This window comes from Aspergillus eucalypticola (genome assembly GCF_003184535.1).
Source record: "Aspergillus eucalypticola CBS 122712 chromosome Unknown BO83scaffold_20, whole genome shotgun sequence".
Taxonomy (NCBI): Eukaryota; Fungi; Ascomycota; class Eurotiomycetes; order Eurotiales; family Aspergillaceae; genus Aspergillus; species Aspergillus eucalypticola.
In genome coordinates, this window is record NW_020290294.1 from 218,660 (window position 1) to 246,286 (window position 27,627).

Genomic DNA, 27,627 nt, shown 5'->3' on the forward strand with positions numbered 1-27,627 from the left:
CCCATGCTAATTTCTCGCCTGACCCGTGCTAACCGCTTTGGGTGATTATATAACCTATAATTAATATAGATCTTATTTGACCAGGGCAGGTTCAGCTTTTATTTCTTTGTTATTCCTATTCATATTATTACTGTATTCTAGCTCTTTCCTTCTCTTTCTATAAATTATAATGGCTCCTGAGATAATCTATCTGTTGTACTATACCTGCACTATTATGCCAATATTTAGTCAACATAGTCCCGTTGATGTAAGATCAAGTATTGTTTCTTCCTGAGTAGAATAAAAAGCAGATTGTCTATTATACAATGCCATAATCTTTTAGGCTATTTTTTTCAGAAATTACCTTTGCTGCGCAGCTCGATCTGCTGGTCAATAACATCCCTCGTCATCTGCTCCAATGACCGCCACTGCATCCCCAGTTCAGCCTCAGCCTTGGTCGTATCAACCGGCCAAGACTCCCCAGAAATATCGTTTGAGATCTTGAATCCCAGGTGAGGGTACTCCTTCTTCACAACTTCTGCCACGTCCTTCCAAGAGTTCTTCTTCCCAGCGAGCAAGTACGAGGACCTGTCTGGGATATTGTCGGCCAAGGCCTTGACATGGGCCTCGGCAACATCGTCGATATGAACAGCAGTGATATTGATCAGGGGTTTCCCATCAGCAACAGTGAGGAAGAAAAGACCGTTAGTGCCACTTAGATCCTCGGCAGTGGTCTGGAGGGCGTTGCGTCCAAAAACAAAGGCCGGGTGGAGAGTCACAAGGGAAAAAGTAGGGTTTTCGGTCTTCTTGAAGTCCCAACTTGCTTGATTTGCGAGAAGCTTAGATGCATGGTAGAGGTTCATGCTCGTTGCTTCATTGTTGGCACCAGTCAAGTCAGCGGTCTGATCGACTGACAAGTCCCAGTCATTGTTCTCTGTCGAATGCGGTCAATATCTAGGCAGAATACTCAAGTCAAAAGAATGCATCCAGCTCTGAGGTGCTCACCCTTGATAACCCCTCCCTCGGGACGACCCGACATAGGTATTAAAGCGGCAATTGAGGAAGTAATGACCACCTTCTTGATGCTGCTAACTTTAGCAGCCTCCTTTAGGATAGTCGTGGTGCCCATGACGGCTGGGCCGAAGTATGTCTCCGGGTTGGTTCCATGGGGCATGGGCGAAGCGACATGCAGCACATATTTAGCTCCATCCAGCTTTCCGGCAAAGGAAGACGGCTGTGTTATGTCTGGGGTGATGACAAATTCGATTCTGTCTTCATACTCAGAGAGTGCCGCCTTTAGTTTAGGAATCTGTTCTTCCTTGCGAACGCTAATGCGCAGACTATAGCCAGCTTGTAGAGTCTTGATAGCAACGGCACTGCCGATGAAGCCAGTTGCTCCAGTGATGAAGACGAGACCGGAGGACATAGTGATATGATCAGATGTAAGAATTTGGAAAAGTCTCAAGAGGGATAATATACCGTCACCTAGCTCTGAAGAAATGTGTGACCGAAACAGATGGAAGATATGTGGAATAATCGAGCCAGCTTGTTGGTTGCGTCTCTGTTGCAGACCTTGTCCCTTCACATTTTGAAAACCTTTATACCTTTGAAAACGAGCTTCTGTACAGCTTACAAATTTAGAAGAGGATGATTATCAACAAACGGCTGATTTGAAATGTAATATGCAGTACACCATATCCCGAGGCACATATTCGGGCCAAATAACTAATCATGAAATCATGAAACGATTAACGTTGATTACGGATGTGCCCGCCCTTTCAAGTTTTCCTTATACGTAAAGCTATTATTGACTATCTGAACAATAGTCCCATGTAAAATGCGTCAGTATCTAGAATATGGCAAAGCACGAGGAGCCGTACCTAAATCACGATAGAAGCTTCAAAAACTGGTCAAATTCAAAGTATTCGTGGAGTAGTCGAGTTTATACAGTGGGTTTTGGAAACAGGTTACTCCCCAGACACACGCGTCTATTCTCCAAAATATAGAATTCGAACTAAAACTCTGCCACTATGCATATCAGCCTCATTAGTCAAACGGGTAGTATTTAAGCATCCATCTGTGATTCTTTTGTAGTTTTACCCGGTCATCCCGTATGCAAATATCTGCTGGAATGCGAAAAGTGGGGTTGAGGAAACAATTTGGGGACATTAGATGCGGGTAGTTCAGGAATATCACTAATCACTGTGTGCCAATATTTCCTGGTGGTTCCATATATTTCTTATCAATACTTTAGTGGCTGAGGTTTGAGCCTATGCCATAATGGTTGTCAAAAAATATTCTGCGAATAAGTTCGAACGATTATTAATACTGCTGTGGCTCTGACTGACTCGGCGGGGGGCAACCAAGGCAACTGGGAATGTCTCGTCATCACCCCGACGGTTGGCATATGCAATCACAGTGTCCACTTTTGGCAAGATTGATGAAGGTTTTCGTGAACATATTGATTTGTAATAGAGAAGCCTATCTATGTATACACAGTACGCATCGATATTCTGTCGACTCTACTCATGGTGGATAATCGATTGTTCCCTTCTTCTACTTGCTCGCCCGCTGATCGGTCGATTTGTGATATTACCTACGCTCAGCTGTTCGTGTATCAAGCATCAGCTACAATGATAAGCCCCTTCAGAGGTGATTGGGCAGCAGAACCTAGAAGAGCATGTCAAGATCGATTGATTCAACTCATACCCTTGATGTCAACCAATTATAGCGATTCTGTCTTGGTCCCCGGTTCCACTCTTCTACACCAAATATACCAATGCGAACAGTCGGCGGGATGAAATAATCAAGCCGAACAACCATCATGAATCAGAGACTTAGAGTCTCCGCCACTCGCATGACGAGATCGTACCAACTTTGGGAAAAGGTTCACAGTTTCATGCGTAATATAGAGACTAAACCTCGGCAAGCTGGGCCCGATTAATCATCGTATAAATCACTACATAGTTAATCATCATCGAGAAAGGTCATTAGAGGGATCGAATAAATCAGGCACAGCTGCACATCGTGAGAATGGTCAAGCAATTATCGTTATATCTGGTCATTAGTCCACACATCCGGGGAATACTCAATTTTCATAGGAAAGGATGAGAGAAATTCTGGTTATCGGCGGAACTGGCGCTCAAGGCCTGCCGGTCATTAAAGGTGCGTGTCATAGCAGCTTTTCACCTTGCCTTTTAGTGTATACCTGACTCGTGATAGCCCTCTCCTCGAGCGGAAATTTCTCTGTCCGAGTGCTTACTCGAGACGCAAAGTCTGCTCGGGCGCAAGAAGTTGCACAACTTCCTAATGTGTCCCTAATTGAAGGCAGACAGGATAACCAGGAAGATCTGCATAAAGCTTTTAAGGGTGTTTACGGGGCATGGATCAACACCGATGGCTTTACCATCGGTGAGAAGAATGAGCTATTTTACGGCTGTCGAGCTTATGAAATCGCGCGGCACCACAGAGTGCAACACTATGTCTATGCTTGTACAGACTTCGCGCTCAAGCATGCGGACTGGGATGAAAATTACCATTGGGGCCATAATGATGCGAAAGGCAGAGTTGCAGATTATATCCTAGCTCAAGGTCAGGCTGGTATGAAAAGCTCTGTGCTTACAACTGGCCCGTATATGAACATGCTCTGGGATGGCATGTTTGTCCCTACCCAAGAGCCTGATGGGACATTTGTTTGGGCTAATCCCGCAAGTATGTCTCACTACCTTACCTGATATGAGCTCTACTAGTGACTAACTATGACGGTACTTCCGGCACAGAATCTGGTAAAATACCTCTTATAGCTCTAGAGGATGTTGGACATTATTCTCTTTGGCTCTTCAACAACTTGCCAGAATCCGCCGGGCTGAATCTCAAAATTGCAACGGATGAAGTTAGTTTCGCGGAATTAGCGGCAGCCTTCACTGAGGTGACAGGGAAGAAAGGGGTGCATCGGTATGTACCTCTTGAAGAGTACCTACCTATGGCAGAGCCGTTCCCAAATGCTCCAGCCAATTTTTACGCCGGTCCAAGTGCTGTGACGGATGAATCAACGATGACTTGGCGCCAGAACTTCTCAGCTTGGTGGAAATACTGGGGAGAGGGCCGGGCTGAGCACCGAGACTTCACGCTTCTGAATCGAATTCACCCTAATCGTATCAGTTCACTGAGTGATTGGATGAGAATGGTTCACTACAACGGGCAACGAAACAACGTGCTGAAGGGAGTTGAGGACCTGAAAAGATCTGCCGCAGTGATGCAGCAACAGCAAGCAACTTCTCTGGCCTGACCTAGGGAGCTAGTAGAATCCTGCCTAAGCGTTGGTTCTCACTCATCCGTGTGGGACTTGTTCGAAGATTCCACAATGCAATCTATTGCTTCAAAGTTTCAATAGCCTACTATCTTTCAGCCTCTAGTAAACTATTATACATATCTATTCTTCTTATCTTGAAAGGGAAAACAAAAAGTCATCACAATAAAGTAAGTACAAAATTTATGATAAAAAACTTACTGGGCTGGTCACTCAGTCTTAAAATATATAACAGAAGTTAATATCTAGAGAATAGGTTGTTTTCCTTTCTTTCTCTAGATTTATTAGTCTTTTGGATTATATAGACTTCTTCTTAGCTTATTTAGTGTGTAGTCTTTAGGTTGTCACATCAGGTGACCTGCGTACACGATCGGATATCATGGAGAAAACAGCTAATGTTGTTTCCGCTTGAGTCTGTGTGGGGCAGGTGATTTAATTGGGGTTGTTTGGCTGCAGGATATATTCGGATATACAAGGCGATATACTACCAAATTGTGCACTTTTGAATTGAGTTTGATTCACGATGCTATTCCAATGTATTGAACCATAATGTTCTTTTAACTCGGGTAATACGTAGGCTAGTATGGCATCAGAGCATGTAATAATGTGGAAATCACAGCTAAAATTCACATTCCAGGTGGAACGACAATGTACACATCCCTTTCAGGACAGTCTCCTGTGTGGAGGTTCCCATGGCATCCCAATAATCCCTATGCACATAGACACAAGAATAGCTAGCATAAACCCCATTGAAAAGAAGAACGAATTGAAGTCAAATTGGAGCTTGAAAAACGCAACGCTACCTGGCACAGAGATACCGGCCCAATCTTCCATATTGCCATGATTGATTGCATCTTTAATTACACCAATGTGTGCATAGCATTGAGTAGGTTGAGCCATCACTATCTTTGGCCCAATCGTTCCAATTTGGTACTCAATTAAGACTTGCAGTTTGTCATCCGTAGTATGTGAGAAGAGCAATGCTTTCAAAGCAAATAATCACCAACATACCATGTGTCCAAGAATAGGCCGGAGACTGGGACGAGCTATGTCAGCAGATCCACTCTATAGTTTCACTTGAGTATCGCTCCAGTCTTTTGTTCGAATTCTTTTTAGGAGTACTGATATACCCACAGTGTATTTCGCGGTTACTGTTTCGGGCGTCAGAAGGAGTGCTAGTAGTATTAAGCTTATTCAAGTATATCAAACGGCCTGTGCCTGAACTCAGAGAAGACCATCTGATAATGTGCCACGTCAGGTGCTGGTGATTAAGTGAGAGGACAGTCCCCTCTTATTATAATCTCAGATAGAGACGGTGTTAGCCAAATCGAAAATGGGCGATATGGTGGTGAACGTGGACATGGACGTGCCCTAGCTCTTTGGTTGCGGATACAGGACCACGATGCAATTTCCGAGACGATATTTTCAAACTCTAATGGTGATACCAAATCACCGAATGTGAAATGCTGCTTGGCAGGATATGTTGTAGGTAAGTAGTCATGGTTTGCGTTGAGATACCATCCATGTCCTCATCGCTCAGTTGGCCTATCATCTCTTCGAGCTCCTTGTCGAGACGCTTTTTTGTAGCCTCATCCTCTTCGGCAGTGAGGGACTTCAATGCTTCTTTTTCCTTAAGACGCTTGGAGTGGCGGGCCCCCTCCACTGGGTCACCTAGATATGTGTTTGCTGGATTGCGTTAGGTGCCATATGCTCATAATACAGCGGTAGGCTGTTTGGCTAGTATTATTTTTCGCTTTCTATAGAGATGATGATGCCTGGCTGGAGGGAAGAAAGTGCACCTGAATGAATCAAAACTTGTAGTTTTTCCCGCTCCCGGATGTACTTCACTGAAGTGTTTCAACCATGTCGTGGATGAACCGAGATTATACTTCTCTTATCTACTTATCTTTTGAAGGCTACCATGTTCCTCTCCAGAGTATGTAAGTGTTTGTCAATTCTTTCCACATGCCTTCTCTATGTCTCCTCTAATGTCGACATCATAAGGATCGTATCTTTTCATTGTCATCAGGCTATAACTTTCCACTTGTCAAGCGCTTTGTTCCATGTCTTGTAACCTGTGCGCTATTTTCCTAGGCATTGTGGTTCAATGGTGAAATTCCAAGAATTCCGTGCATCCAGGATGATTCATACCGAAACGGTACACCCCCCGGCAGGTGTGTCCAAATTTGCTTGTTCATTGCCAGATACACTGGCACATATACCTCTCCAGTGAGTCTGCCCTTTCGGATAACATTGTAAATGGGTCACGATGGAAGCACTCGTAGCTAAGCTCAACCGTTTGTACAATATCTCTTCCTCGTCACCGCCGATTCAATTGGGAGAAGCAGGACCGAGTACAGGACCATCTCTCGCCATAAAATGGTGCCACTGAACATAAAGGCGACATTCTGCTGGGGCTGTTTCTGGGCCCTAGTTCAGATTGCTCTTGTTGAGCTTGTTTATTAGTAGGGTCTAAATCCTCTATTAGCGCCCTGAGCTCCTCGAACATCACGAGTGCCGGGATTGTTACCGTTGTCATTTTCCAGCCCTACAATGTGATCAGGGTTATTGCACCGCCAAGCAGCAGGACGACCTCCTTGGCCCGCCTGGTTTTTGGTAAGGTGAAGATTCTTTGACTTGCTGATGGGACCAGATATATCAACTGTAAGTTACGAATAGCAAGCCCTTTTCTTTCAGATAATCTAGAGATCCTAATAGCAGGGCAACAGATCATGTGTCAGACGATTGAATAGCAACCTGTGGTTGAGTCCTTGACTCCTGGTTATTGCTGTAGACTGAAGCCGCCTTTGACTGAGAGATATTGATTACCAGGCCATAAAACCATACATCGAAATGAACAGATCTAGATATCCGTAGATATACCCTAGATGACGTCGAAATTTCTCCTGCTTTGAAGAGATGCTGCGGTGTCGTCATATTCCCTCGTATCCCAGGCAGTGCGGAGCGGCATGCGAGCGCTGGACATGGAACGTCCTGGAGACTAAGCAAGACATGGGAAAAGCATCTTTGATGAAGTAGTTAGTCCCGGGACCAATTACACGACGACATACAGTTTTTGTGCGCGATAGCTATCAGTTCTGGATATCCATCGGTTTGGTAGATTCTGGATCTAGCTATGACCAATATAGCCAAGGGAGATATAACTCTGAAACCAGTGTCTGAGAGTTATTGACTGGATCCTATTGAGAGGCCTAAGGATTGTCGATATGTATGCGTGAGTAGCCTTTAAGACAGTAATCTTTGCAAAATACCATAAGATCTGATATACTTAACTGGAGTATCTAGCTCAGGTCATGATAGCCAAGCAGTTGGCCTTGAGTGATAAACCCGCGTTGTTTTGTTGTTAGGAGCCCAGCTTGGCAGAACATAATTTTTATGGCACAGCACGCCATTATCTCTTACGAAAACACCACAGACTATATCACCGCCTTGTATTCCAGGAATTTGCTTGTCAGGGAAGCAATATACCATGAACATCCCGGCGTATCTGGCACACTTGTAAGGATGGTTGTGTTTAGCAGAAGCCTGGAACTTATGAGTTACCATCTGAACCGGAACAACGACAGCGTCCATGCTGAGCACCCGGCGCCGATAACTAGGGTTGAAATTTACATCGAGAGCCGTCCTTTCGATTATGATCGTGAGCTTGGAACTCGATAAATCAAACCATGTGACTGCAAATATAATAGTGTTCAGCACAACCCAAACCACCCCCAGCGCTAGGTGCGCTTTTCCGCAGCAGAAGCTTTCTTATGATCGCGCATCTCTCCCTCCTGCACGGCCTCGTCGGTTTCCCATGACTGTCCGCTACTCTTCAGAGTCTTCTGCCGAGGCCACGGGCCAGTCAGAACAGGACCTGGCAGCGGTGACAGCAGACTCCCGCCTACCGCTAGAATTTTGATGTGCCTTAACTTGCGCGATACTTGTCCTTACTGAACAAACCATACTGCTATAGAGCATTAGGCATTGAATAGCCTCAAACGTCGCCCACCACGGTATTTTGTGTATAGCAGATGTCATGTAGATCAAAACCAGCGGACGATGCCATGTCTGGCGTTTCTTTGGGCATAGCCATTTAGATGACCAGGTGTTTCACTCACCCCGCACCATTGCAAGGTATCTTCGTCGTCGGCAGACTTAACGGTATTCCTCAGCATTAACAATGTGAGAAAGTCAATACTCGAGGTCTACTTCGACCTTCCAAGACACGGTGACCTGAAGATTTGTTCAGGACGGATTGACACTCTCCAAGACATGATTTTCGAGCTTGAATACGGAGCTCGTAAACATATGCTTTGGAATGTTATCTTTGCCTCTCGTCTTTTCCATGGTGGAGACATGCGGGAAGAATTCGGCCACAGCCATCCCCTCATTATTGTCATCGTTGGGTTGTACGTTCGATTGGAGTGAGTAAGCCCGAAATTTAGAGTAGAACAATAAACATCAGTGCATCTATAACTGTTGAATTGTTCGAGTTGCAAGATTCATGAATATGCCGCTTAGTCACTGAAAAGTGGCTTTCTCACACCATCTGCAACTATATAAGTGTAACAGTTGCTGCATGATGTAATTCCTAGTAGTTGTTGTAGCCATTTGATCTGGATTTTCTTTAATTCATTCCTCCACCTAAGCCGCCACTTCCAGATGTCTGTGGTGATCTGTTAGCAGGAGTTTGGGCACTTATTTGCACAAGGTGTTTCAAATGCTAATGTATCTGGTTATCCATAATCATTAGGTACTGATGTTCTCTTCTGGGGATCGACGCCCATTCCTGTGCATCGCTAAGTGGTGACTGGGAGGAATAGATACAACCTCCTTCCCCTGTGGAACCATGGATGATCAACCTGGACTCAGACGGGCTATCCCGTGTCATTTTTTGACATGTAAAAGGGTATGGAATACGGAGAGTATCCAGAAGATAGGGTTCTTTCAATGATGTGAAGGGAAACACTACTTCTTCGAGCCTCCACTTTATATGGGCTGCGGTGGCTAGTTGGGTTATTGTTCGTATCCAATCCATAAATTAGGCTTTCGAAAAATGATAGTATTTTCAAGGATAACCGCAATCTCGGGAGCCAGCATCTGTAGGGCACTGCTTGATTTTATATCCGTTATAGATAAAGGCCTATTCATCTTGTGGATTGGCAAAAAGGCTGTCTGAATGAAGGAGAGGAAGATGAAGAGTAGAGAAGGAAAAGAGGTTTATATATAATATAAGCTACTGGTGAATAGATAATTCTTCTGGTAATGATACAGCGGAATGCACTGGGGGTCATACATCTGCTTCATGTGTACCAAAACTTATTGAATCGGCTCAGCAGCCATTGAATGATGCGGCCAAAGAGAAGAAGTCAAGGAAAGGGAATAAAATTGATCTAGTCAATCATGGACCGTATTCACATCAGGCCATCCGAAGCACATAAAGTAAATAGTAGAAGATCGATCATCAGATCTAGCCACGGCCAAACAATGTAGCAGACAAGAATGCAAGGCTAAGCGACAGAAACGGTTGCATTATTCGTTCAGCACAGCAGGACGAACACGAACCAGTATTAATACATTATAGTAGAAAAGAATAGGGGTGTGTCTATCCCGATATCAACACCCAGAGTAGGAAGAAGATCTGCACAAATTAGCTGCCATTCGACCAGCAGGTTGGGGGATGAACTTACCATTAGGACGCCAAACATCTTGGCGATGAGCCACCGGTTCCCGGATACCCGCGTCCAGTACTTCAGTAACTCGCGATGTGCTCCCTGCACATTATCGACAACGTCTTCCGTGTTGGCGTCTATCCGCTGGATCATGTCGGATTGCTCGCTGACCATCTGCGCAAGCTGACCGAAGATACCACCCAACTCGCTGATGGTGCGTTCAATCGCATCGATTGCCTCACCACGCCCTTGGATATAGGCGTTGCTCGTCTGGGCTTCCTCCATGACCAATAGTTGCTGATCTGAGTGCATAGAGGGGCGGCCGAGCGGAGATGGGTTCGAAGGTTCCAGAGTCAGTAGATCGGAAGCACCGCCCGGCTGAGGCGTCCGCCGCCCGGATGTGTTGTAGAGCGGGGAATCGGAGCGCTGCGTATCGAGGGCGGAATGTGTCTTTGAGGATACCGAGGAGACAAAGTTTTCGGTTCTGGATCGCGAGGCCTGGATGTTCTTTGTTCGCACTTCAAGCACATCTTTGAAGTTTGCTCCCACATCCGCCAATTTACCTTGCAGCATGACAACCACCTAATCTCATTAGCTTCGTATCGGTCTTGATGTGTGTCGTACGTACATTATCATTGTGCTCTCCTTCCTGATCCGCCTTCGACCGATTGCTCTTGGGATGTTGTGAAAGAGTAAGCGCTTGCAACGAGGCGATTTGCTGATTCAACGAGGCGAGATCTTGTTTGATCACAAACGTCAACTCGGAGATTTCAACCGGTCTGTCGTCAAAGAGCGTCTTTCGCTTGGCCACTGAGACAATGTTAACTCCATCAATCTAATCATCTAGAAGTCACTCACACTCGGCCAGTCTCTGAAGCTTAGCAGTTGTCGCCGTAATCCCTCGTCCAATTTCCACAGCTCTCCGGGCAAACTCCGACCTTCGTTTGCCACCCTGCCCATCTGCGGAACCATTTGCTTGTTTCCGCTGCGCATCTGTCAAAAGAGCCTGGCGCTGAGCGCTAGCTTTGTTGGCGGCCATGCGCTTCTGGGCTTGACCCAGAATGGCGTGGAACTCGCCGGTACGATCTTGAATGGACGGGCCGGTCATTGTGTAGATGGATGTAGAATAAATGAGGATTGGATGAAAGAAAGATAATTCGGTAGTCGGTCGCAATGCAAGCGAAGATGTACAGGGGTATAGCCGAATGCAGAACGAATGCGCGACGTGAGATTCCACGGAGTCGATCTAATCGATAAGGAGGCAACTGGAGACGTGTCCGTTGAGTGGTGGCGGTATAGCTAAGGTAGAACGAGAGCGGAGAAGCATAAATTGAAGGTAAAGTGGGAGTATTACAATAGGGCCATATCAATCAACCGAGACCAGCATCGACCACCGTAGAGGCACGGGGAGAGAAGATGGAGAGAGAGTGGAGGAGGAGCGAGAAGCCGACGTCGCCAGCCCGTCTTCCGTCCGTAATAGGAAAGGCGGAGGCTCAGCCACGTGCACCCCAGCCACTCCAGTTTCTCACTAGCCACAGGGGCAGCAACAGCCACCGGGTGCCCCAGGCGTCAGGCTGCCAACGGACCAAAGCAGCTTAACTGAAAGGAGTAGAGCTTCTCATTATTAGATCCGATGGAGTCTCAGGGGAACATCGCAATCAGCCTATCTTATCCCGCTGGCGATTGACTTCAACCAATTCCCTTCCGTACCCCCATCCCCAGACTCGTGTGCCTCCGTACCCATTCTGATCGCGATCGGACATAGCCCATCCCTTCCTTCGCTACTAAGAATAACTCCATTCCACGTAACGCCGCTGCTGCGCTGCCCCGTGGCTTGGGCTGTCATCGCCATCCTTGCTCCCACGTCATCTGGTGCAACCATCCTCTCTCGTTCTCCCGTGTTTTCCGGTCAACCTCGCAGCACCTTCGCATCGACGGTCGCTTCTCCTATACGCCTCTCAACCCAGGTCTTTGGCATGTGATATGCCGATCGGGCACTTACACCGACTATTCCATTAATGTTCATAATCGGGTTCACACGCTCAGACTAGTCAGCAATGGCACGCCAGTTCCAGCCTTACGAGCCGGAGCTTCACAAACTGTAGGCCATGCGTATATCTTGCTTGCAGGACCCCGCACATAACTAACGCTGCCCTGGATCTAGCTCCTCGAACACGTCCGACAGCCCCAGCTCTCCTTATCCACGCGGTGGCACCCCGCTATCCTTTAAGCCGAATGTGAACCGGGCGAAAACGAAACGTTGGGTCGAGGCCAAAAAATACTCATACGATGGGAATGATTGGGGAGACGATGAGTACGGCGAGTATGACGATGAGGATGAGACTCCGCCTGTCCCGCAGCCTCCCAGCATGAACCAAAGCACCGGAGATATCCCTAGCATGTTCACGAGAGACGTGTCTCGTCCACCCCTACCTTCAGTCGATCGGTCGAGATCCATGGACCAGGTGGCAACACTGGACGCAGCTGGTGCTGGAGCGCATCGTAGCCTCTCTGCAGACCGCATGGCGGCCGCTCCTAACAACAACCGAACTGTCCCAATTGTGCGGCCAGCCGAGATCTACAAGCGGATGAGGGCAGAGAGTGCTGCGAGACAACAGGCATCTGAGGCCGGATATTTTGTTGACAACCCGTCGGGTGCGGCGCCACCTGGAGCGCCAGTGTCTCAGGCTACTGCGTCGACCTCTCACGAACAACAGGGAGCGGCATCTCCCGGCGATCACATACTCCACCCGGCCCAGGACAGTACTGAGAGGCCGTCAGATGCTGGAAGCACGCCCCACGGCTCCCACTCTGCTGACGCATCTACAAATGAGCCTCCCATCATCCAGCTGCCAGATATGAAACGTCTTTCTGGATTTAATCCTGACCTCTCGCTCGGACCCCATTCCAACGCCCAGGTAGATCCAGAGTCGGAGGGCCAGGACCACAAACTACAGCACAATCCTTCCTTGGGATTCCGGTCGGTTGTTCATCAGGCTTTTGATGTGCCCGAGACCCCGAGCACCACGGTGGACAGCATTGCTCGGTCTAACAGCGATAGCACCTCGGTGATTAGCCCAATTATACCCCAGCACAACCCGAGCGAGACCAAGACTCCTACGATTGTAGAAGAACCCGAAACCATCTCGACACCCAAAGAAGAACCAGGAAACATGGTGTTCAAGCCTGGCCACCGTCGAGATTTGAGCCTTCCCAGCCCGAACAATAGCCCGTCTAGAACACCGGTTATCGCTAGCGTCGAAGGAACTGCACCGTCTGCGGTAGGAGAAATGTCGTCCAACACGCCAGACTCACCCCAAAACATCATCGCAAGCCCGCAGAAAGCTACGGTGCAACTGCCACAGCCTGATGAGGGTCTGCCCGCACCGCTTAGTGTTGGTGGCAGCCATCCTCCACCTGAGCCTACGATTACCACCGGGGATGGTGTCCCAGTTATCATTCCGTCCTTCAGTACAGACAACTCGCCCCAGGACACAGAGAGCGACCGGCTGCGGAAGGAAATTATTCGTTCTTTGAGCCGGGAAAATACCCCGTCGGAAGATCCAGACCATGAAGAGGAGCGCCGGCTGGACGCACCGCAGCAGGACAGCAGTCACATGCTGGATGAATACGAGCGTTATTGGACGAAGGAGGCCTTGCCCACTTCTCACGAGGGTGACCAACCTCCTGACTACGACAGTCCCTCAGCTGCCCTGCAGGATACGCCCGCACAGCCAACTCCTCTCATTGCTGCCCCAACAAGTTCCGCTCCAGCCCCGAAGCCGAAGCTGACCAGACGATTTTCATGGGAATCCTCGTCATCTGGGGAGCCTGCTCCCGAGACGGGTGTACAATCCCCGCCCGTGCCCATGCCTGGGCAATTCCCACCCACCGAGGATCTCGCCCAGCTGACAGAGATAGCCCCCAATCCTGAGCCCGTCGATGAGGAACGTGAAGCCAAGGAGCCGCCGTCTACGGAGAAGCCGAAGCTAACTATCGTGCCTCCCGTACCGGACGATCGAAGCATCATCTCCGATGGGCAATACCTGCCTGAAGTCTACAATGCAGAAGTCATTCCCGACTCTCATGCAGACGAGGGGCCCCAGACAGGCTCCGACCGGCGGTCGTCGCGAGTCATGTTCACGACCCCAGCGACTGTCGAGCCGACACTGCTTGGTTTCCGGGAAATCTTGGCGATGAAGACGTCGGAGGAACGCGTTCGGGCTTTCAACGACACCCGAGCGAAGTTTGCGACCATTAATACGGGTCTTAACCAATGGATTTCTGTCACAGTGCAGACACACCCCGAACACAATGATGTGGTTGAGAAGAGCACGAAACTGACGACCACCGGTGCCAAGGCGCCCGTCTCTCGAGGCAAGTTCCCGAAGCTGGCTGCCCTTGGTAAAGCTGATCTATCTCCATCCGGCTCGGGGCACGCGCGACGGCCCTCGGCGCCATTGGGGGCAATGATGAACAAACAGCAAGTAGAGCAACGCGGCAAAGAGTTGCTGCACACGGCAGGAGTTTTGGGAGGGCGTGCAGGCGAGGCCGCCAAGGGATTTTTTGCTCGCAGCCGGAGTAAGTTGAAGGGCGGAGGGAACGACAAGGTAGATTCTTAATCTCTTTACTGATAATGATGGGCGGTCTGGCCAGGGAGCGGCACGCTCGGCCTGTTCTTTTGTTTGTTTCTTGCCTGTGTGATTATGTTGCTTGATACCACGCTGTAATTGGTCAGATCTCAGTGCCTCAGAATGTGACATGAATGATGTCTTCACTCCTCCTTTTCGGGTTTATTCTGCTGCGTCTCATCGCCTCTAATGCGGGGATATGTAGGGATTTCAGTCCTCGCGCGGCTATCGTCGACCGGTGCCCCTGTCGGAGCTCCAGCAAGCAGCCGACCTGGATCCTGCAGGAACAAGGCCCAGCCACCAGCGCCATAGCGTCCACTTTGGAAGTCTCCCGGTCGCCGGCGCTTCTCGACCGGCCGGACATCATCGGCTGAGCTGGGGGGTGAAGCGGAAGGAAGTACCCGGTTCTGATAGCAACGCAGTAGCCATTGGTGAGGATCGCCGTAGGGCATCCATTCATTTGGGAGCTGTAGCCCGAGAGTCTTTCCCGTCTCGCAAACCGGCACCAGCCAGTGATCCTCGAAAGAGCGTCGCTAACGATGCGCACGAACAGCAACAAGAGAGACTCGATGACAGCGGGACTAGCCGGATCCAACTAGCCCTCAATGACGCGCCACTGGCCACCCTTGGTCAGCCCGGTCAGGCCGGACAAAGCGTATCGGGCCAATTGGATGGCGTGAGCGCCAGCGACCAAGCCAGTGTTGGAGGTGATGCTGCGTTGCCCCCTGCAGCCTTTGTTCAACCTCGGCGGGGGTCAGTCCAACCATCAATCTCGTCATTGGGCACCCAGGATGCGGTTGCTGATCCTCCCTTCGCCCTGGCGCTTAACGGTGAGTGCCTCGCTCGCCCGGGAAGTGAATCGGCTGAACTTACGGCTGTCGCCCTCGCAGCGCCTCTTGCCTCGTCCAGTCTCTCTCTGCCCTCCATCGTCGGCCACCACCCCGACACGGAGATGGATGCGACCGGCAATGATCGGTCTTTGCTGCGTCCGCTCAACGGTCGTCATCCACCTTCGGGTCACTTGCGAGTAAGCAGCATGTCGTCGCTGAGACCGAGCCGACCGTCGAGTCGGAATGCGACCTCAGCAGCGAATTCCCGATCGCAGGATTCCACCCCGCACGCGCGCCTGGCCGCACTCGAGATGAAGTACGGCGACAAAATCCGGGACATTCGTCGCATCTCCCTGGGTCCCAGCAGCCCATCGTCGGACCAGAAGCCGCCGCTTCTGGATCGATTGACAGTATGTCGCTGTCTTTGTTGAGTGGATGAATGTCTTGAAGGCTAACTGAACGTGATCCAGGGCCTCTTCCGCACCAACAACCTTCGTCCCCACCGACCCAAATCAAGGCAATCCAACCAAGCTTCCAGACCTGAAACTCCTATCCAGCGCTCCACGACGGCCTCTCCATCGCGTCCAATAAACCACACATCCAGCCATACCCGCTTTTATTCCCTCGACCACGCCCTCCCCAATGCCAGCGACAGTCTTTCCCATCTGCCGCCGAGTCTTCCCCGCATCCCCACCCCAGATTCCTTCCGCCAGGCCCAGAACCAAGCCATCTTCGTCCCGCATGCTTCCACCCCTACTCTTCCTAATACTTCATCCATTTCAGACGACTACCTCTATAGCAACAAAACTGTATATGAACCAAGTCACACTCCCACTAATGGTTCTCCAGAGCGCGGTCGAACCACCTCCCGCACGTACGTGCAGGAACTGCACCTCCGATCCCGCAGTCCCAAGGAAAGCGCGCCCCGACCGGAGGAGACAACTCTACCAAATACCGATGCGACTGACCCGGCGATTGAGCTGGGGCGGTTCGCACGCAAGCCGCGGACCAGTCGAGTGGGCGATCAAGAGTTGCCGTGGAAGTTGAGTCTGTCCGGACTGGGTGGTGATCCTGACGAGCATGATGAGAATGAGGTGACGGTCGAAGAGAGAGACAGAGCACGGAGGGAGGCCAGCAATGTACTCGAATCTGCCATCGCTGCCACTACCATTGATCAATCTCACATGCGGAACCCAGAGCCAACACGAGAGACCTCATTCGGAGTTTCACCCTCTTCACTTTCCACAATTCCAGAATCTGTCGCATCTCCCTCAATCGTGTCCCCATCCGAGCTTCCACCTCGCGACAACTCCTCTACGACAGCGCAAGTTTCATTCTCCGACGCTCAATCACGCGTCTCTCCATCCCCGTCCCCTACACCAAACCCGGATACAGAGGTCAAGACCGCAAGCTTATGCCGAGAACCCCAATGCATCAATACTCCTCCAACAGCAGACTCCAATCCCTCCCTCACCACAATAGAAACAGAATCCGGAGCCCGCACAGTATCCAATGGCCCCACACCCAGTACACAGACAAACACAAATCTAAACAGCCATCCCCACCGCCCCGCCCCTCCCCGAGCCCTTGTCTCCACTCCCGTTGAGCTCCCCGTCCCCTCAGCAGACGGGGGAGATGATCACGATAATGCCAGTGATGCTTCCAGCGAACCCGAGATTGTCATGTCGAGTACGGCATATCCAGGGCAGGAGTGGAGGCCGGTCGGATACATGGGATATGAATCGGCGATATAGTCTGCAATTTATCGATTGATCTTATGGATTTGTTGCTGCTGTGTCTATCTCATTCCTTTTGATTTGACATGTACAGTGCAAGTGTTGCCGGGGGAAGGCAAACAAGCTAGTAGTGGTGATTGTGAGTTTGAATGTGGTTGCTATTGCGGATGGAGATACCCACGTCGTGTCATACTTGCCTTTTGTCAGATAGTTAGTACTGCTAGTAGCTTATAGTATATTATCCCGCACTTGATATAAGGAGTTACCTTGACCCATGCGGACCTCTCTTATCCACTGCTGCTGCTTATGATAAGTTATTTATTATCGAAATTATTCTCAGAATCAGCGCATCTATTGGCACTCTTGCTGAGTCATTAACAGCCAGAAGAAGTCAGACACTTTCCTAGCACATGCTAGCATGTTTTACCATAACCAGAGACAAGCAGTATCTTATCATGTAAATCTTATATAAGAATCATAATTTTATCTCTTGTACTACATCCCGGATTCTTAGCTTTCGTGCAGTATAACTCCAGTTTATCAGCTATCGTGTATTATTATAAAAGTCTGTAGGAAAATCTCATGGGAAAAAACTATACAGAAATTCTTATTATACTCAGTATAGAGGCAGCGAAGCGAAAAGATATAAATAAGGAGTATACTCCATAACCTTTCTACTAAATGTATATTAGATATATTCTCCTTCCTGGCACTGGGCATGTATCTGGTTTTCTCTCTTCTACTGTGGTCACTATTTAGCAGCTGTAGGGATTGAATCTACTATACTCTGTACTTTAGCATGGAGTTGAGGAATTTCTCTTAAGACAGCTTTTGTAGGAGTGTCATCCAGGGTGGCTACCACTAGACCATCCGGCCACTGCTTATGATAGTGGTAGTGGTTGCACGAAGCTGTTATGTATGAGTGCCCAATCAATCCTTTCGACAAATAGTTGAATTCCGATGAAGCTGCAGCCAAAAGGCTAAGTCGTACACTTTGTGGATTATTCACCAGCCCTGCTAAAATACCCTGCAGCAGAACATGTACCAATTCTCTATACCAAAGTAAACTCCTCTTCGACTAGGTGTCCCTCATTCATCATCTGAATTGCCTCTCCGTCCATAATGCCATGCACGTAACTCTCACCAATGAAGATATAGTGAGACCCTTGCTTGCGGAGAATAACAGGCACAGAACAACCGAACAGAACACATACGAGATCTCCTTCTTGAGTCTTCGGCGGCACCAGGCCTATGTAACCCTTTGAGGAGATCATCAGCCGACGATATGAGGTTGCGCGCTCAATAGCGTAATTGAGCACTGACACACCATAACAGTAAATCTTTACGAACTCTTTGCCAATGACATAGCCAGTATCGTCCTCTTCAGTGGCTTCATCACTTGGTGTAAATTCATTCTCAATGGCAATGAGTTCATCAAAGTACAAGGGGTTAGCCATACCCCCATTTCTGTAGCCAATGGCCCATGTATCCGCCATCAACGTTCGGAGGTATGCGAGGGCCAGCGAGCCCCCACCGACATAGTCACGGCCAGTTGTTGACTCCCTTATCTTTTTCAGTAACTTGATCGACATTGTAACAAAGCTTTTTTGATATTGAAATTCATTCGACAACGATTCCCCCATTTCCATAAAAGTTTCAGACTTGGGAAGTGCATATATCCAGCTTGAGAGTTCCGGGATATGGGATGGGTTCTCAAAATACGATGTTAAGAGGGCCACCCACGGATCGGGTCTCGATGAAGACCATGCTCCGTGTTTATCAGGATCATATGTTACTGCCAGACAATCAATGGTGTCAACATAAATGCCTACAGCTTTTAGAGCCGGCACGTCGAGAAGCAATCTATATTCAGGAGACCTTGACCGAGATGCGTCATAGTCGGATGGGGGGATATTCCAAAAGTCTTTGACAAGTGATGGCTCTCCACCTGCGAACAAGCCAATCAAGGGGCTCGCAACGTTGGAGCTTTCGTTCGAGTAAAACTCCCAGTCAGGTACCCAGGTTGCCACCTAGGCTTCTCGCTTCCTTGGCTCATGCATATTATATCCATACCCCAATCCCTGATAGAATGCACAACAAGGCCAAGGCACACATCCAGTAGTGTGTTATTCACCGAATAGTCAGGATGTATAGCATTTCCTGGCCCACCACGTGCCAAACCGAGCAGGCTGAATATTTTGTCCCTGGGATCTGATGACCGCTGGCGTTTATTCCAAGCAAGGAGTTGCGTAAGCGATATTTCATGGCCTTTTTCCATTGCTTCTCTCGTTCTTTGGATCTTAATCACATCTTCAAGCTTCCCAATGGAGACTCGATCAAGGAAACTGGTAAAGTATGTGCTACCGAATAAAACTTTGGCAAGCCACGAGAGGGGCAACCACGTAATTTCATGATTTCCGCATTTCACTAGTAGTTCGGCAGATACCACGGCCTCTTGAAACACCCATGCTCTGGTCCACCAGGGTCGCCCCAGTATATCTGTGATCAGGAAATTAATGGTCTGACGTCGATCTTCGGTGCGTCTCACTTCTCGTATGAGCGGCTGGTCCCTTTGAGCAGGCCTATAGTCCTCGTAACTTTGATTGTAAAACCGTCGAGCGAGATCGAATAATGACTCGACACGTTCGTCCCCGTCACCCAGCCATATAACTGTCATATTACTTCCGTGGTAGATATCACGCATAATGCTCACTTGCGAAGCACGCTCTCCCAGGTCCTGCTGGTTGATGCATATCGCATCAATCCACATAGTCCGCGGAGTGTAGCGGCGTAGATGACGGAGGGCTGATTCGAGGTTTGCTGTAGCATTGAAATTACTTCCATTCACAATAATATTCTTCGTATTCGTGTGGTCTCCCCAGACATAGGAGAGTGTCTCATAGGGTTCCGAATCGGCTAGCGAAGTTTCACGGAGTGTGCACTGGATGTCATCTGTCCATTTACCAGGTTCGATAGTAACGAGACGGATTTGTTTCAATGTAGGGTCTAGCTTATGATACAATCCCTGAGATTGTGTCATAGTTAAAACCAAGGATTGACTCATATCGGCGTCGGTCATTGTGGAGAGAAAAACAAGTGGGCTGAAGGGCAGACGCGGCACACTGCATCCATTATGTTCTTAGGCACTAAATGAAGCCTGACGTGTCTGGACCCACCTTCCTGCAGCTTGAAGCCTACTATTATAGGTCAATGGGTGATACATGGAACATACTTCTTCTCGATTTGTACGTATATTGTCATATTCTCATTCACTCATTCTATCTGTTCCTACTATTTGTGTTGCTCGGTTTCCCATCACGAATGTAGATCCTCTAGAATAATATCATGTCGCATACTAGGCAAAGCACGTTGTAACTACAGGATTAGCGACATTTCTTACAACCTGTATGGACTATGAAAGAGTGGATTCCTCTGTCATCCCCGACTTCTTAAATAATGGTACTAGTTAGACAAGGCCAATTCACCTGACTCTCTACCCAAAAACATAGCTTACTATGAGTTATATATCACATACTCTACCACCACGCCTTCACCCCCTACCTCACAGTCCCCTCCACATCCACAACACGAACATCGAAATCCCTCTGCAAAAAGATCCCATGACACCGACTCCTCCACGGCCTCTGTGGCCTCAAAACCACCACATCCCACCTCCTCAACACCTCGACCACCACCTTACCCATCATCATCACCGCCAACCGAATCCCCAGGCATCTCGTACTCCCCCAGTTGAACATAAGCTCATGCACCCGATCCATACGCTGTCTCTGCTCGGCCGACGCCTCCAACCACCTCTCTGGACGAAACAAATCCACATCGGGCCCAAACACCTCGTTTCTTAGCAACCCCGGAAGATTGAGCCCTATGTTCGTACCTTCGGGGACGTATACTCCGTTCAGGGTATCGCCTCCGGGAGGGACTACACGTTCGCGTAGTGCCGTGATGGGTGGGAAGATGCGTAGGCCTTCGAGGATACAGGCTCGGAGGTAGGGGAGGGATTTGGTTTCTCGTTCGGTTATTATGGGGGTCGTGGTGGCTGCATTACGGATTTCGTCGGTTAGGCGTTTGTAGACGAGGGGGTTGGTGATGATGTGCAAAAGGAGGGCGCGGATGGAGGTGGCGGTTGTGTCGGAGCCGGCGAAGCTATTGTGGAATATTTATTAGTCAATGCTTGGTACATCGCATCCATTAACTGCACCTGATTTGGATGAAGAGGGTAATCAATTAGGGTTTACACACAGGGCAATTGTAACTTCTGTAACTGCTAATGATCCGTCGACGCCGTTGCGAAGCCAGGAATCTAGCATCGTCTCGTTGTGCTTCGAAGGAATGCCCTGCGCTATGCGGGCGTTGACTGTTTTCTGAGCGACCTATCGATACATGTCAGGGCAATGATTATCAACCCAGAACTTCTGCGAGCTGAAGTAGTATCTTACCCCCATGATTGCCCCGATGCCGCCCTTATCCTTAGGTGAGGGTAATACCCTACGCACTATCGGTATGTGGGAGATCATCTTGATCCAGGTGTTGACTTCAGTGAAGATAGCAAACTTCTCCACGATGGGTAGGCGGGTTTCCAGGACACTTTGAAATCCATAACAGTCTTCATGTTGGTCGATGAAGCCCAAGGGGTGGCCGAGACATAAGTGGCACACCATGTCAAACAACAGCCATTGTATACTTCGCGCCATGTCGTATGCAACGTGGCGGTCTTCTGTTGTCACGGCGTGTTTCTGAATAAAGTCCAGCCAGGTGAGGAGGTTCCGGTCGATGGCATGCTCCATCTGTGGAATGTCTTTGCCTTGGTACTTTGGGAGTCAGCTTTGGTGATACACATCTGAAAAGAATATTCATGAGCAGGAACAACTAACCCCAGGAGCCATCTTTGCTCTCAATGCATCATGCTTTTGCCGATGCCGCTCGGTAATTAGATTTGCATTATGGGGATCCAGTCGCAAGGCATCAAACCACGGCCCACGAGTGTACTTTGACTGCACTCCAAGTACCTTTCGAAAGATCAGAGGGTCATTCGTGATCAGGTGATTGGGTCCTATGCGGATGAGGGGACCTGGAGCTTGAATGCTTAGTTTCCTTGTCGCCTTACTGTCTCGTGAACTTAGAAATGATTCAACATACCGTACTCCCGATTAACCTGAAGATATATGTCCGCGCATCGCTCCGAATAAAGCGCTCTGAAAAGCCATAGACGAGTGTATGGTGCCCACCAAGGCCCGGGGATCTTTCTAAGATGCAGTGTCGATCTTATAATCCAGGCAACGATAACAACAGTGGCCACAATCGGCATGAATGTCCATGTCACGTCCCGTTGGACCGGGGCCTGAAATTCCTCTGCAAAGGCAGTCATATTGACTGCAGTATGAACGGGGGTCTTTCTCACACTGTATGACCGAGAGTCGGTGCGGGAATAGTAGATATGTGTGGTAAAAGAGCAGAGTGAAAGTAAACGGCTCGTCAGCCCTTGTTTACTTAACGAACATGACTAGATCTATGTGGTTTGCAGGGTACAATCGGACATATCGGAGCCGCATCTGGCAACAGCCATCTCGCTCGTCTGACCCTTCTCCCTTCTATGGCTACAAAAGCCGGAGGGATATCTAGTCGTAAGGCTCACAGCCATTTCAGTGACTCAACACCATCGCTTACGACTACGCGGACATTAGGGCCTCCTCTCGTGTTAGCCGTTTTGGGAGTAGGTTGTCGAGATGTTCTATGCAGTGCCGCAGCATTTCTGCATGGAAGTCCGGTATCAGAAGTTTCGAAAATTACGGATTGATATTGAACTTGTAACGCAATTTAGGTTCGCCCAGCCGGATATTTAGACATGATTGTGGTCTTCTCCGAGCCACAGCCCGTTAAGGGTCTAGTGCCCATAGCGCTAGCCGTGCCAGGTGCACGAGTCTTGTGAGATGTATCACTATCTTCATTCAACCCCGCTGATTACATTTCATACTATCTCCTAGTGGTCTAACGGAGAACTGAAGAAGTTTACTTTCTGGCAGTCTAATGTCTAATGAATACAGCAGTAGTGAATAAATAGCTAATAAAAACCTTCCTATTACTCACTCAACTTACCAATGGCAGCTCGCTTATTTGGCCCGCAGATGCTACCACCCAACATACCATTTAGTCTACAGGCAAATAATCTAATACTCCGTACAGCAGACACTATTAGTACTCCAAGTGGCTACATTCACCATCTACGTGGCCATACACAAAGCCAAGACTCGTATTGACAGGCTGAGATTGCCGATCCCGCTGATCATTGTATGAAAAAAACCATTGAACTCCGTGCCTTCCCCCGCAATATCTCCCCAGTATCTAGGGCTTACCAAATGCCAATGGACGTGGATTACCCCAAGTATCCGATGGCAGAAAACGCCAAGCACCAGCATGCTTCCGCGCGAACAGATAATGAACAAAGTGAGTGGAGAAGGGTGGCATAGCGGGCCACTGGTTTCCACCCTCGAAGGTTATGTCACGGAGGCCGAGAACCATGGGCGGGATAACATTCTAAATGTGTCATTTGTTATTGGTTAACAAAGTACTTCCTTGCCAGATAAAGTGGATGAAGTGACTTACCTTATCCTGTTTACCCGCCTCAGCCTCACAATCTTTGTATACTTTGAGCAAAGCAGGCCCGTCATACGGCTCCATGCTCATGAGGCTGGTGATTTCGTTGGCCAGATGCTCGCGAAAACTAGGCGCCATCTGCTCGATCAGGCTGCGCACGGTCGAGGCTTTGTAGTCAGTGGGCTTGGTTTCCGTCCCGTAGGCGAGAAGCTGCTTCAGGATGGGTTGGAAGGTATGGTGCTCGTTAACATTTCCTTCGAGAAAATTGGGCTTCTTTATCACTCCTTCAAATTGAGGGAACATTTGCTCTTCTTCCAGAGTGTGGTGATGGGATACCCATCCGGCCCAGCTGCGGAGGAAGACTAGGTAATCGGCGATGTCTTGCGACTCAATTATTTGCTCGGCTTGCAGATAGAGGGAGTTTAAACCTCGGAGCATGGCGTTGTGGGCGAATGCCATCTCGTTGGCGATGTAAAGAGCTTCATGTTTGGTCTGCTATTGTTAACTTTGCTTTTGTGGTTCCACCCTTTTTTCCCCGTCTAGATGGCACCCAAATAGAAGGGTTGAGTCGGACATGACCGAGGTCCTACTCACAATGTCCTGTGTTTTGGATGGTGTTTCGATCAACGGCCAAGGACCATCGGCCCACGGACGGGAAGTAGTGCCAGTAGCCATAGTTCAGCGATATGCTAGTGAGTGACAGCCGTTGACATGAAAGCCGTTAAATATCGCGAGAGGATGAGAGGGTCGAAGAAAAGAGAGAGATTTGGGGGTGAGAGTCTAGAGGTGGCTAGCTAGCTGATCCTTATGCATCTAGTTTAGTGTCTGAGTAATAGGACGACTTCTGTTGCTCTGACCTGGTCAAATAACCGAGAGCACCAATCATCTGGAAAGGAATCGAAAGGTAGTGTCGTATGTAAGATTATAGTGTGACACCTCGCAAAGAACAATCATGAACCAAGATAGACTCGAATGGCCCGTTCGAGTGATCTAAAGAGACAATCAGCCTAGCACTTGTGTTGGATTCAAAAATGAGCTACTGTTGGACTGTGTCCTATGTCTGTTTGGGAGACCCCCAATACTGAACTTGCAAATACCCCTTAAAGGCCCTTTGACATGCCACGCAGCTGTCAAACTATACACCATAACATATGCGTCCAAGTTAATATGTAGGCTTTTTCCCACCAGACGGAACGCACCCTTAAGCTTCCTTCCCACAACCCTAACTACACCTTCCACCCCTACAACTGGTCTTGAGCAATGGAGGCGCACCCACCCCCTCCACAAAAACACACCACCTCCTTCTGGCTCGTCTTCCTATCGCTCTGCCTCCTCTCCTTTGTGTCCGCATTAGATGGCGCAATCATAGCACCGCTCTCCCCAAAGTAACCGCCCCCCTCGGCGGCGAAACCGACTAGATCTGGATCGCCAACAGCTTCACCATCGCCCAGACAATCGTACAACCCTTTCTCGCCCAGCTCTGCGACATCTACGGCCGACGCAACCCCATCCTAATCTCAGTGGCCCTATTTCTCCTGGGCAGCGGCCTAGCCGGCGGCGCCTCCACAGTGGGCCAGTTGATCAGCGGTCGCACGGTTCAAGGGCTCGGCTCAGGCGGCATCTACATCCTCGTGGACCTAATTGTATGCGATCTAGTCCCCCAGCGCGAACGCGGCCAATACCTAGGCATAGCCCTCTCCCTCGCAGCCGTCGGCGCCGTCCTAGGCCCCGTTCTCGGCGGCGCGCTCGCCCAAGCCAACTGGCGCTGGGTCTTCTACCTCAACCTGCCCCTCGCCGGGCCCGTACTTCTGTTCATGCTGTTCTTCCTGCGCCTCGATGCCCCTCAATCCTCTTCCTCCAACACATCCCCTTCCATCCACCGCATCGACTGGCCCGGCAACATCCTCTTCGCCGGGTCCATCCTCTCCCAACTCCTCGCCCTCGTCGGCGGCGGCACCCTCCACCCCTGGACCTCCCCCTCCACCCTTGTCCCCCTAATCATCGGCATCATTGGCTGGATCCTCTTCCACATCTTCGAAGCCCTCCCACCAAAATACTGTCCCCATCCCTGCATACCTCCCCACCTCTTCTCCACCCGCAACAGCCTGCTCGGCTTCATCCTCGCCTTCGACGCCGCCCTCCTCATGCAATGGACCCTCTACTTCCTCCCTATCTACTTCCAGGGCGTGCAGCGCAAATCCCCACTAACATCAGGAATTGATCTCCTCCCCTACAGCGCCTTCCTAATCCCGTTCGCCATGGTCGCCGGCACGATCATGTCCCGCACGGGTCTCTGCCGCCCACTACACTTCACAGGCTTCGCAGCTCTCTCTCTCGCCCTGGGCCTCTTTACCCTACTCTCCGCTAACTCTCCCCGCGCCGCATGGGTCTGCGTCCAGCTCCCCGCCGCACTAGGCCAGGGCTTCCTAGCTACAACTATCCTCCCTGCTATTCAATCTTCTCTGGGTCCTGCCGATACAGCGAGTTCTACGGGAGTGTATGCGTTCCTGCAGTCGTTGGCGTTTGTGTGGGGCTCAACGGCTCCGGGAATTGTGTTTAATGCGAGGGTGGATGTTTATGCGTGGAGGATCATTGATGATGAGACGCTGAGAGAGAGGTTGCTGGATGGGAGGGCGTATGGTGCGGCGGCGGACTTTGCTGGGGATTGGGGGAAGGGGAATGGATATGGTGCAGAGGGAGCAGGTGAGGGAAGTATATCGGCTGGCGCTGAGGACGGTGTGGCTTGTAGGGTTGGCGTTTGCCTTGGTGTGGGTTGTGGTTGGGTTGGGGATGGGAGGGTGGTTTTGAGGGGGAGTTGGAGGAGAATGGGTACGGGTTAAGGGAGAAGGGAGATGTCCACAGGGATGAAGAGGAGATGGTTGTGGATGAGGCTGTGGGTGAGAAGGGGGGTGAGAGGGGGCTCAGGGCACTGAAGGTAGGGCTCGAGGTTAAGGTTTAGTGCTTACATTTCTGCAGATGCATGGTTCGGAGATTTGTTGATTAGGGTGTGCGGGGGTGTATGGGTGGTGATATTTCGTGTGTAGGTGTGTAGATGTAGAACGTAATAGATGCTTACTAGTAGATGATGATAGAATGATAGAAACAGGGCTCAAGGCAGATTTCTGCAAGTGCAGGTTCTTAAGCGAGGGTCTCTAAAGTGGTCTGCATATGACAAAATTTCCGAGATGTCGGTTAAGCTTTGCACTAGGAAATATCATACAAGTGGCTTGATTGCAAATACTACTCCGTAACCTGATGTGAATTACCGTAATGTGTCATGGTATTAATGTTCAGTTATCTATAAAGACTAGGAGCAGCACGAGCGCCTATAGATGTTCAGAACTTTGTAATCGGGGGCCAAAGACTGCATACACGAGCAAGTATCCACTCAACTCCCCTCGTTCTGATGTAGTCGACCCATCTCGTACCCCTCCGATTGAGCCGCATTCTTCGGCAGATCTGAGGAGCTGTGTAGATTGTGATAGGGGCCTCGCTGGCCTGATGACCCCTGGCTGAGTTGGGGATTAGGTGTCGCCGACGATGAGGACCCAAACGTCTTTCCGCCGTTGCTGCTACTCTTACTAGCATTCTGTGAAAAGCCGAGCAACCCAACTATGGACCCCGTAAGCGAGGAGAAGAATAATCGAGGTTGTCGCCTTGGCGTGCTGCCCGTGCCTCTAGAGACGGAGCCGTGCGAATGATTTCGATGTATTAGCCGCCACACGGCTGGCGAGCAACTGCAGATGATAGCGATGTTGAGCTCCACGATTCTGCCAAGAGGTGGAGGGCAGTCAGTCCAATGAGTCTGATCCTTTTCCTATTACCTGCCGTCTCTGCAGCGCCAAGACATGTCGT

General features: G+C 49.6%; 8 protein-coding genes across 8 annotated transcripts; 3 read left to right on the forward strand and 5 right to left on the reverse strand.

Annotated features, from left to right (window-relative positions):
• Positions 1-332: 332 nt before the first annotated feature.
• BO83DRAFT_418859 (putative 3-beta hydroxysteroid dehydrogenase/isomerase) lies at positions 333-1,405 on the reverse strand (the record flags this gene model as incomplete). The annotated part of the gene is made up of 2 exons (XM_025534848.1): positions 333-913; positions 985-1,405. The coding sequence occupies 2 exons, from the start codon at positions 1,403-1,405 to the stop codon at positions 333-335; spliced, it is 1,002 nt and encodes a 333-aa protein (XP_025385897.1).
• Positions 1,406-3,086: 1,681 nt separating this feature from the next.
• Positions 3,087-4,267, forward strand: BO83DRAFT_365129 (NmrA family protein; the record flags this gene model as incomplete). Its single annotated transcript, XM_025529660.1, has 3 exons — positions 3,087-3,144; positions 3,202-3,690; positions 3,759-4,267. 3 exons carry the CDS (start codon positions 3,087-3,089, stop codon positions 4,265-4,267), a joined length of 1,056 nt encoding a protein of 351 aa, XP_025385898.1.
• A 5,473-nt stretch (positions 4,268-9,740) lies between these two features.
• BO83DRAFT_88472 (t-SNARE syntaxin) lies at positions 9,741-11,225 on the reverse strand. Its single transcript, XM_025537681.1, has 4 exons — positions 10,822-11,225; positions 10,592-10,773; positions 9,982-10,545; positions 9,741-9,932 (listed from the first exon to the last, which is right to left on the reverse strand). Exons 1-4 carry the CDS (start codon positions 11,069-11,071, stop codon positions 9,897-9,899), a joined length of 1,032 nt encoding a protein of 343 aa, XP_025385899.1. The 5' UTR covers positions 11,072-11,225; the 3' UTR covers positions 9,741-9,896.
• A 456-nt stretch (positions 11,226-11,681) lies between these two features.
• Positions 11,682-17,424, forward strand: BO83DRAFT_365134 (uncharacterized protein). The gene is made up of 4 exons (XM_025529661.1): positions 11,682-12,064; positions 12,128-14,573; positions 14,800-15,834; positions 15,895-17,424. Exons 1-4 carry the CDS (start codon positions 12,021-12,023, stop codon positions 17,176-17,178), a joined length of 4,809 nt encoding a protein of 1,602 aa, XP_025385900.1. The 5' UTR covers positions 11,682-12,020; the 3' UTR covers positions 17,179-17,424.
• Positions 17,425-18,212: 788 nt separating this feature from the next.
• BO83DRAFT_418863 (HET domain-containing protein) lies at positions 18,213-20,239 on the reverse strand (the record flags this gene model as incomplete). The annotated part of the gene is made up of 2 exons (XM_025534849.1): positions 18,213-19,108; positions 19,234-20,239. The coding sequence occupies 2 exons, from the start codon at positions 20,237-20,239 to the stop codon at positions 18,213-18,215; spliced, it is 1,902 nt and encodes a 633-aa protein (XP_025385901.1).
• Positions 20,240-20,703: 464 nt separating this feature from the next.
• BO83DRAFT_409795 (benzoate 4-monooxygenase cytochrome P450) lies at positions 20,704-22,064 on the reverse strand (the record flags this gene model as incomplete). The annotated part of the gene is made up of 5 exons (XM_025534165.1): positions 20,704-20,977; positions 21,012-21,324; positions 21,421-21,551; positions 21,618-21,989; positions 22,053-22,064. The coding sequence occupies 5 exons, from the start codon at positions 22,062-22,064 to the stop codon at positions 20,870-20,872; spliced, it is 936 nt and encodes a 311-aa protein (XP_025385902.1). The 3' UTR covers positions 20,704-20,869.
• A 1,322-nt stretch (positions 22,065-23,386) lies between these two features.
• On the reverse strand, positions 23,387-24,508 carry BO83DRAFT_450291 (uncharacterized protein). Its single transcript, XM_025536796.1, has 3 exons — positions 24,367-24,508; positions 23,782-24,264; positions 23,387-23,712 (listed from the first exon to the last, which is right to left on the reverse strand). Exons 1-3 carry the CDS (start codon positions 24,445-24,447, stop codon positions 23,521-23,523), a joined length of 756 nt encoding a protein of 251 aa, XP_025385903.1. The 5' UTR covers positions 24,448-24,508; the 3' UTR covers positions 23,387-23,520.
• Positions 24,509-25,032: 524 nt separating this feature from the next.
• On the forward strand, positions 25,033-26,731 carry BO83DRAFT_450300 (MFS general substrate transporter; the record flags this gene model as incomplete). Its single annotated transcript, XM_025536797.1, is given in 5 exon segments — positions 25,033-25,115; positions 25,142-25,157; positions 25,191-26,407; positions 26,448-26,550; positions 26,570-26,731. The coding sequence occupies 5 exon segments, from the start codon at positions 25,033-25,035 to the stop codon at positions 26,729-26,731; spliced, it is 1,581 nt and encodes a 526-aa protein (XP_025385904.1).
• Between the last annotated feature and the right edge of the window lie 896 nt (positions 26,732-27,627).

Bases quoted from the DNA above. Each gene is read 5' to 3' on its own strand.
- BO83DRAFT_88472 (XM_025537681.1), bottom strand. From the start codon at position 11,071: ATGACCGGCCCGTCCATTCAAGATCGTACCGGCGAGTTCCACGCCATT. The intron at 10,774-10,821 runs GTGAGTGACTTC...ACATTGTCTCAG, and splicing joins GCTTCAGAGACTGGCCGAGT to TGGCCAAGCGAAAGACGCTC. The intron at 9,933-9,981 runs GTAAGTTCATCC...TAATTTGTGCAG, and splicing joins AGATGTTTGGCGTCCTAATG to ATCTTCTTCCTACTCTGGGT.
- BO83DRAFT_365134 (XM_025529661.1), top strand. From the start codon at position 12,021: ATGGCACGCCAGTTCCAGCCTTACGAGCCGGAGCTTCACAAACT. The intron at 12,065-12,127 runs GTAGGCCATGCG...CCCTGGATCTAG, and splicing joins GAGCCGGAGCTTCACAAACT to CTCCTCGAACACGTCCGACA. The intron at 15,835-15,894 runs GTATGTCGCTGT...AACGTGATCCAG, and splicing joins CGCTTCTGGATCGATTGACA to GGCCTCTTCCGCACCAACAA.
- BO83DRAFT_450291 (XM_025536796.1), bottom strand. From the start codon at position 24,447: ATGGCTACTGGCACTACTTCCCGTCCGTGGGCCGATGGTCCTTGGCCG. The intron at 24,265-24,366 runs GTGAGTAGGACC...TAACAATAGCAG, and splicing joins CATCCAAAACACAGGACATT to ACCAAACATGAAGCTCTTTA. The intron at 23,713-23,781 runs GTAAGTCACTTC...TGACACATTTAG, and splicing joins AGGCGGGTAAACAGGATAAG to AATGTTATCCCGCCCATGGT.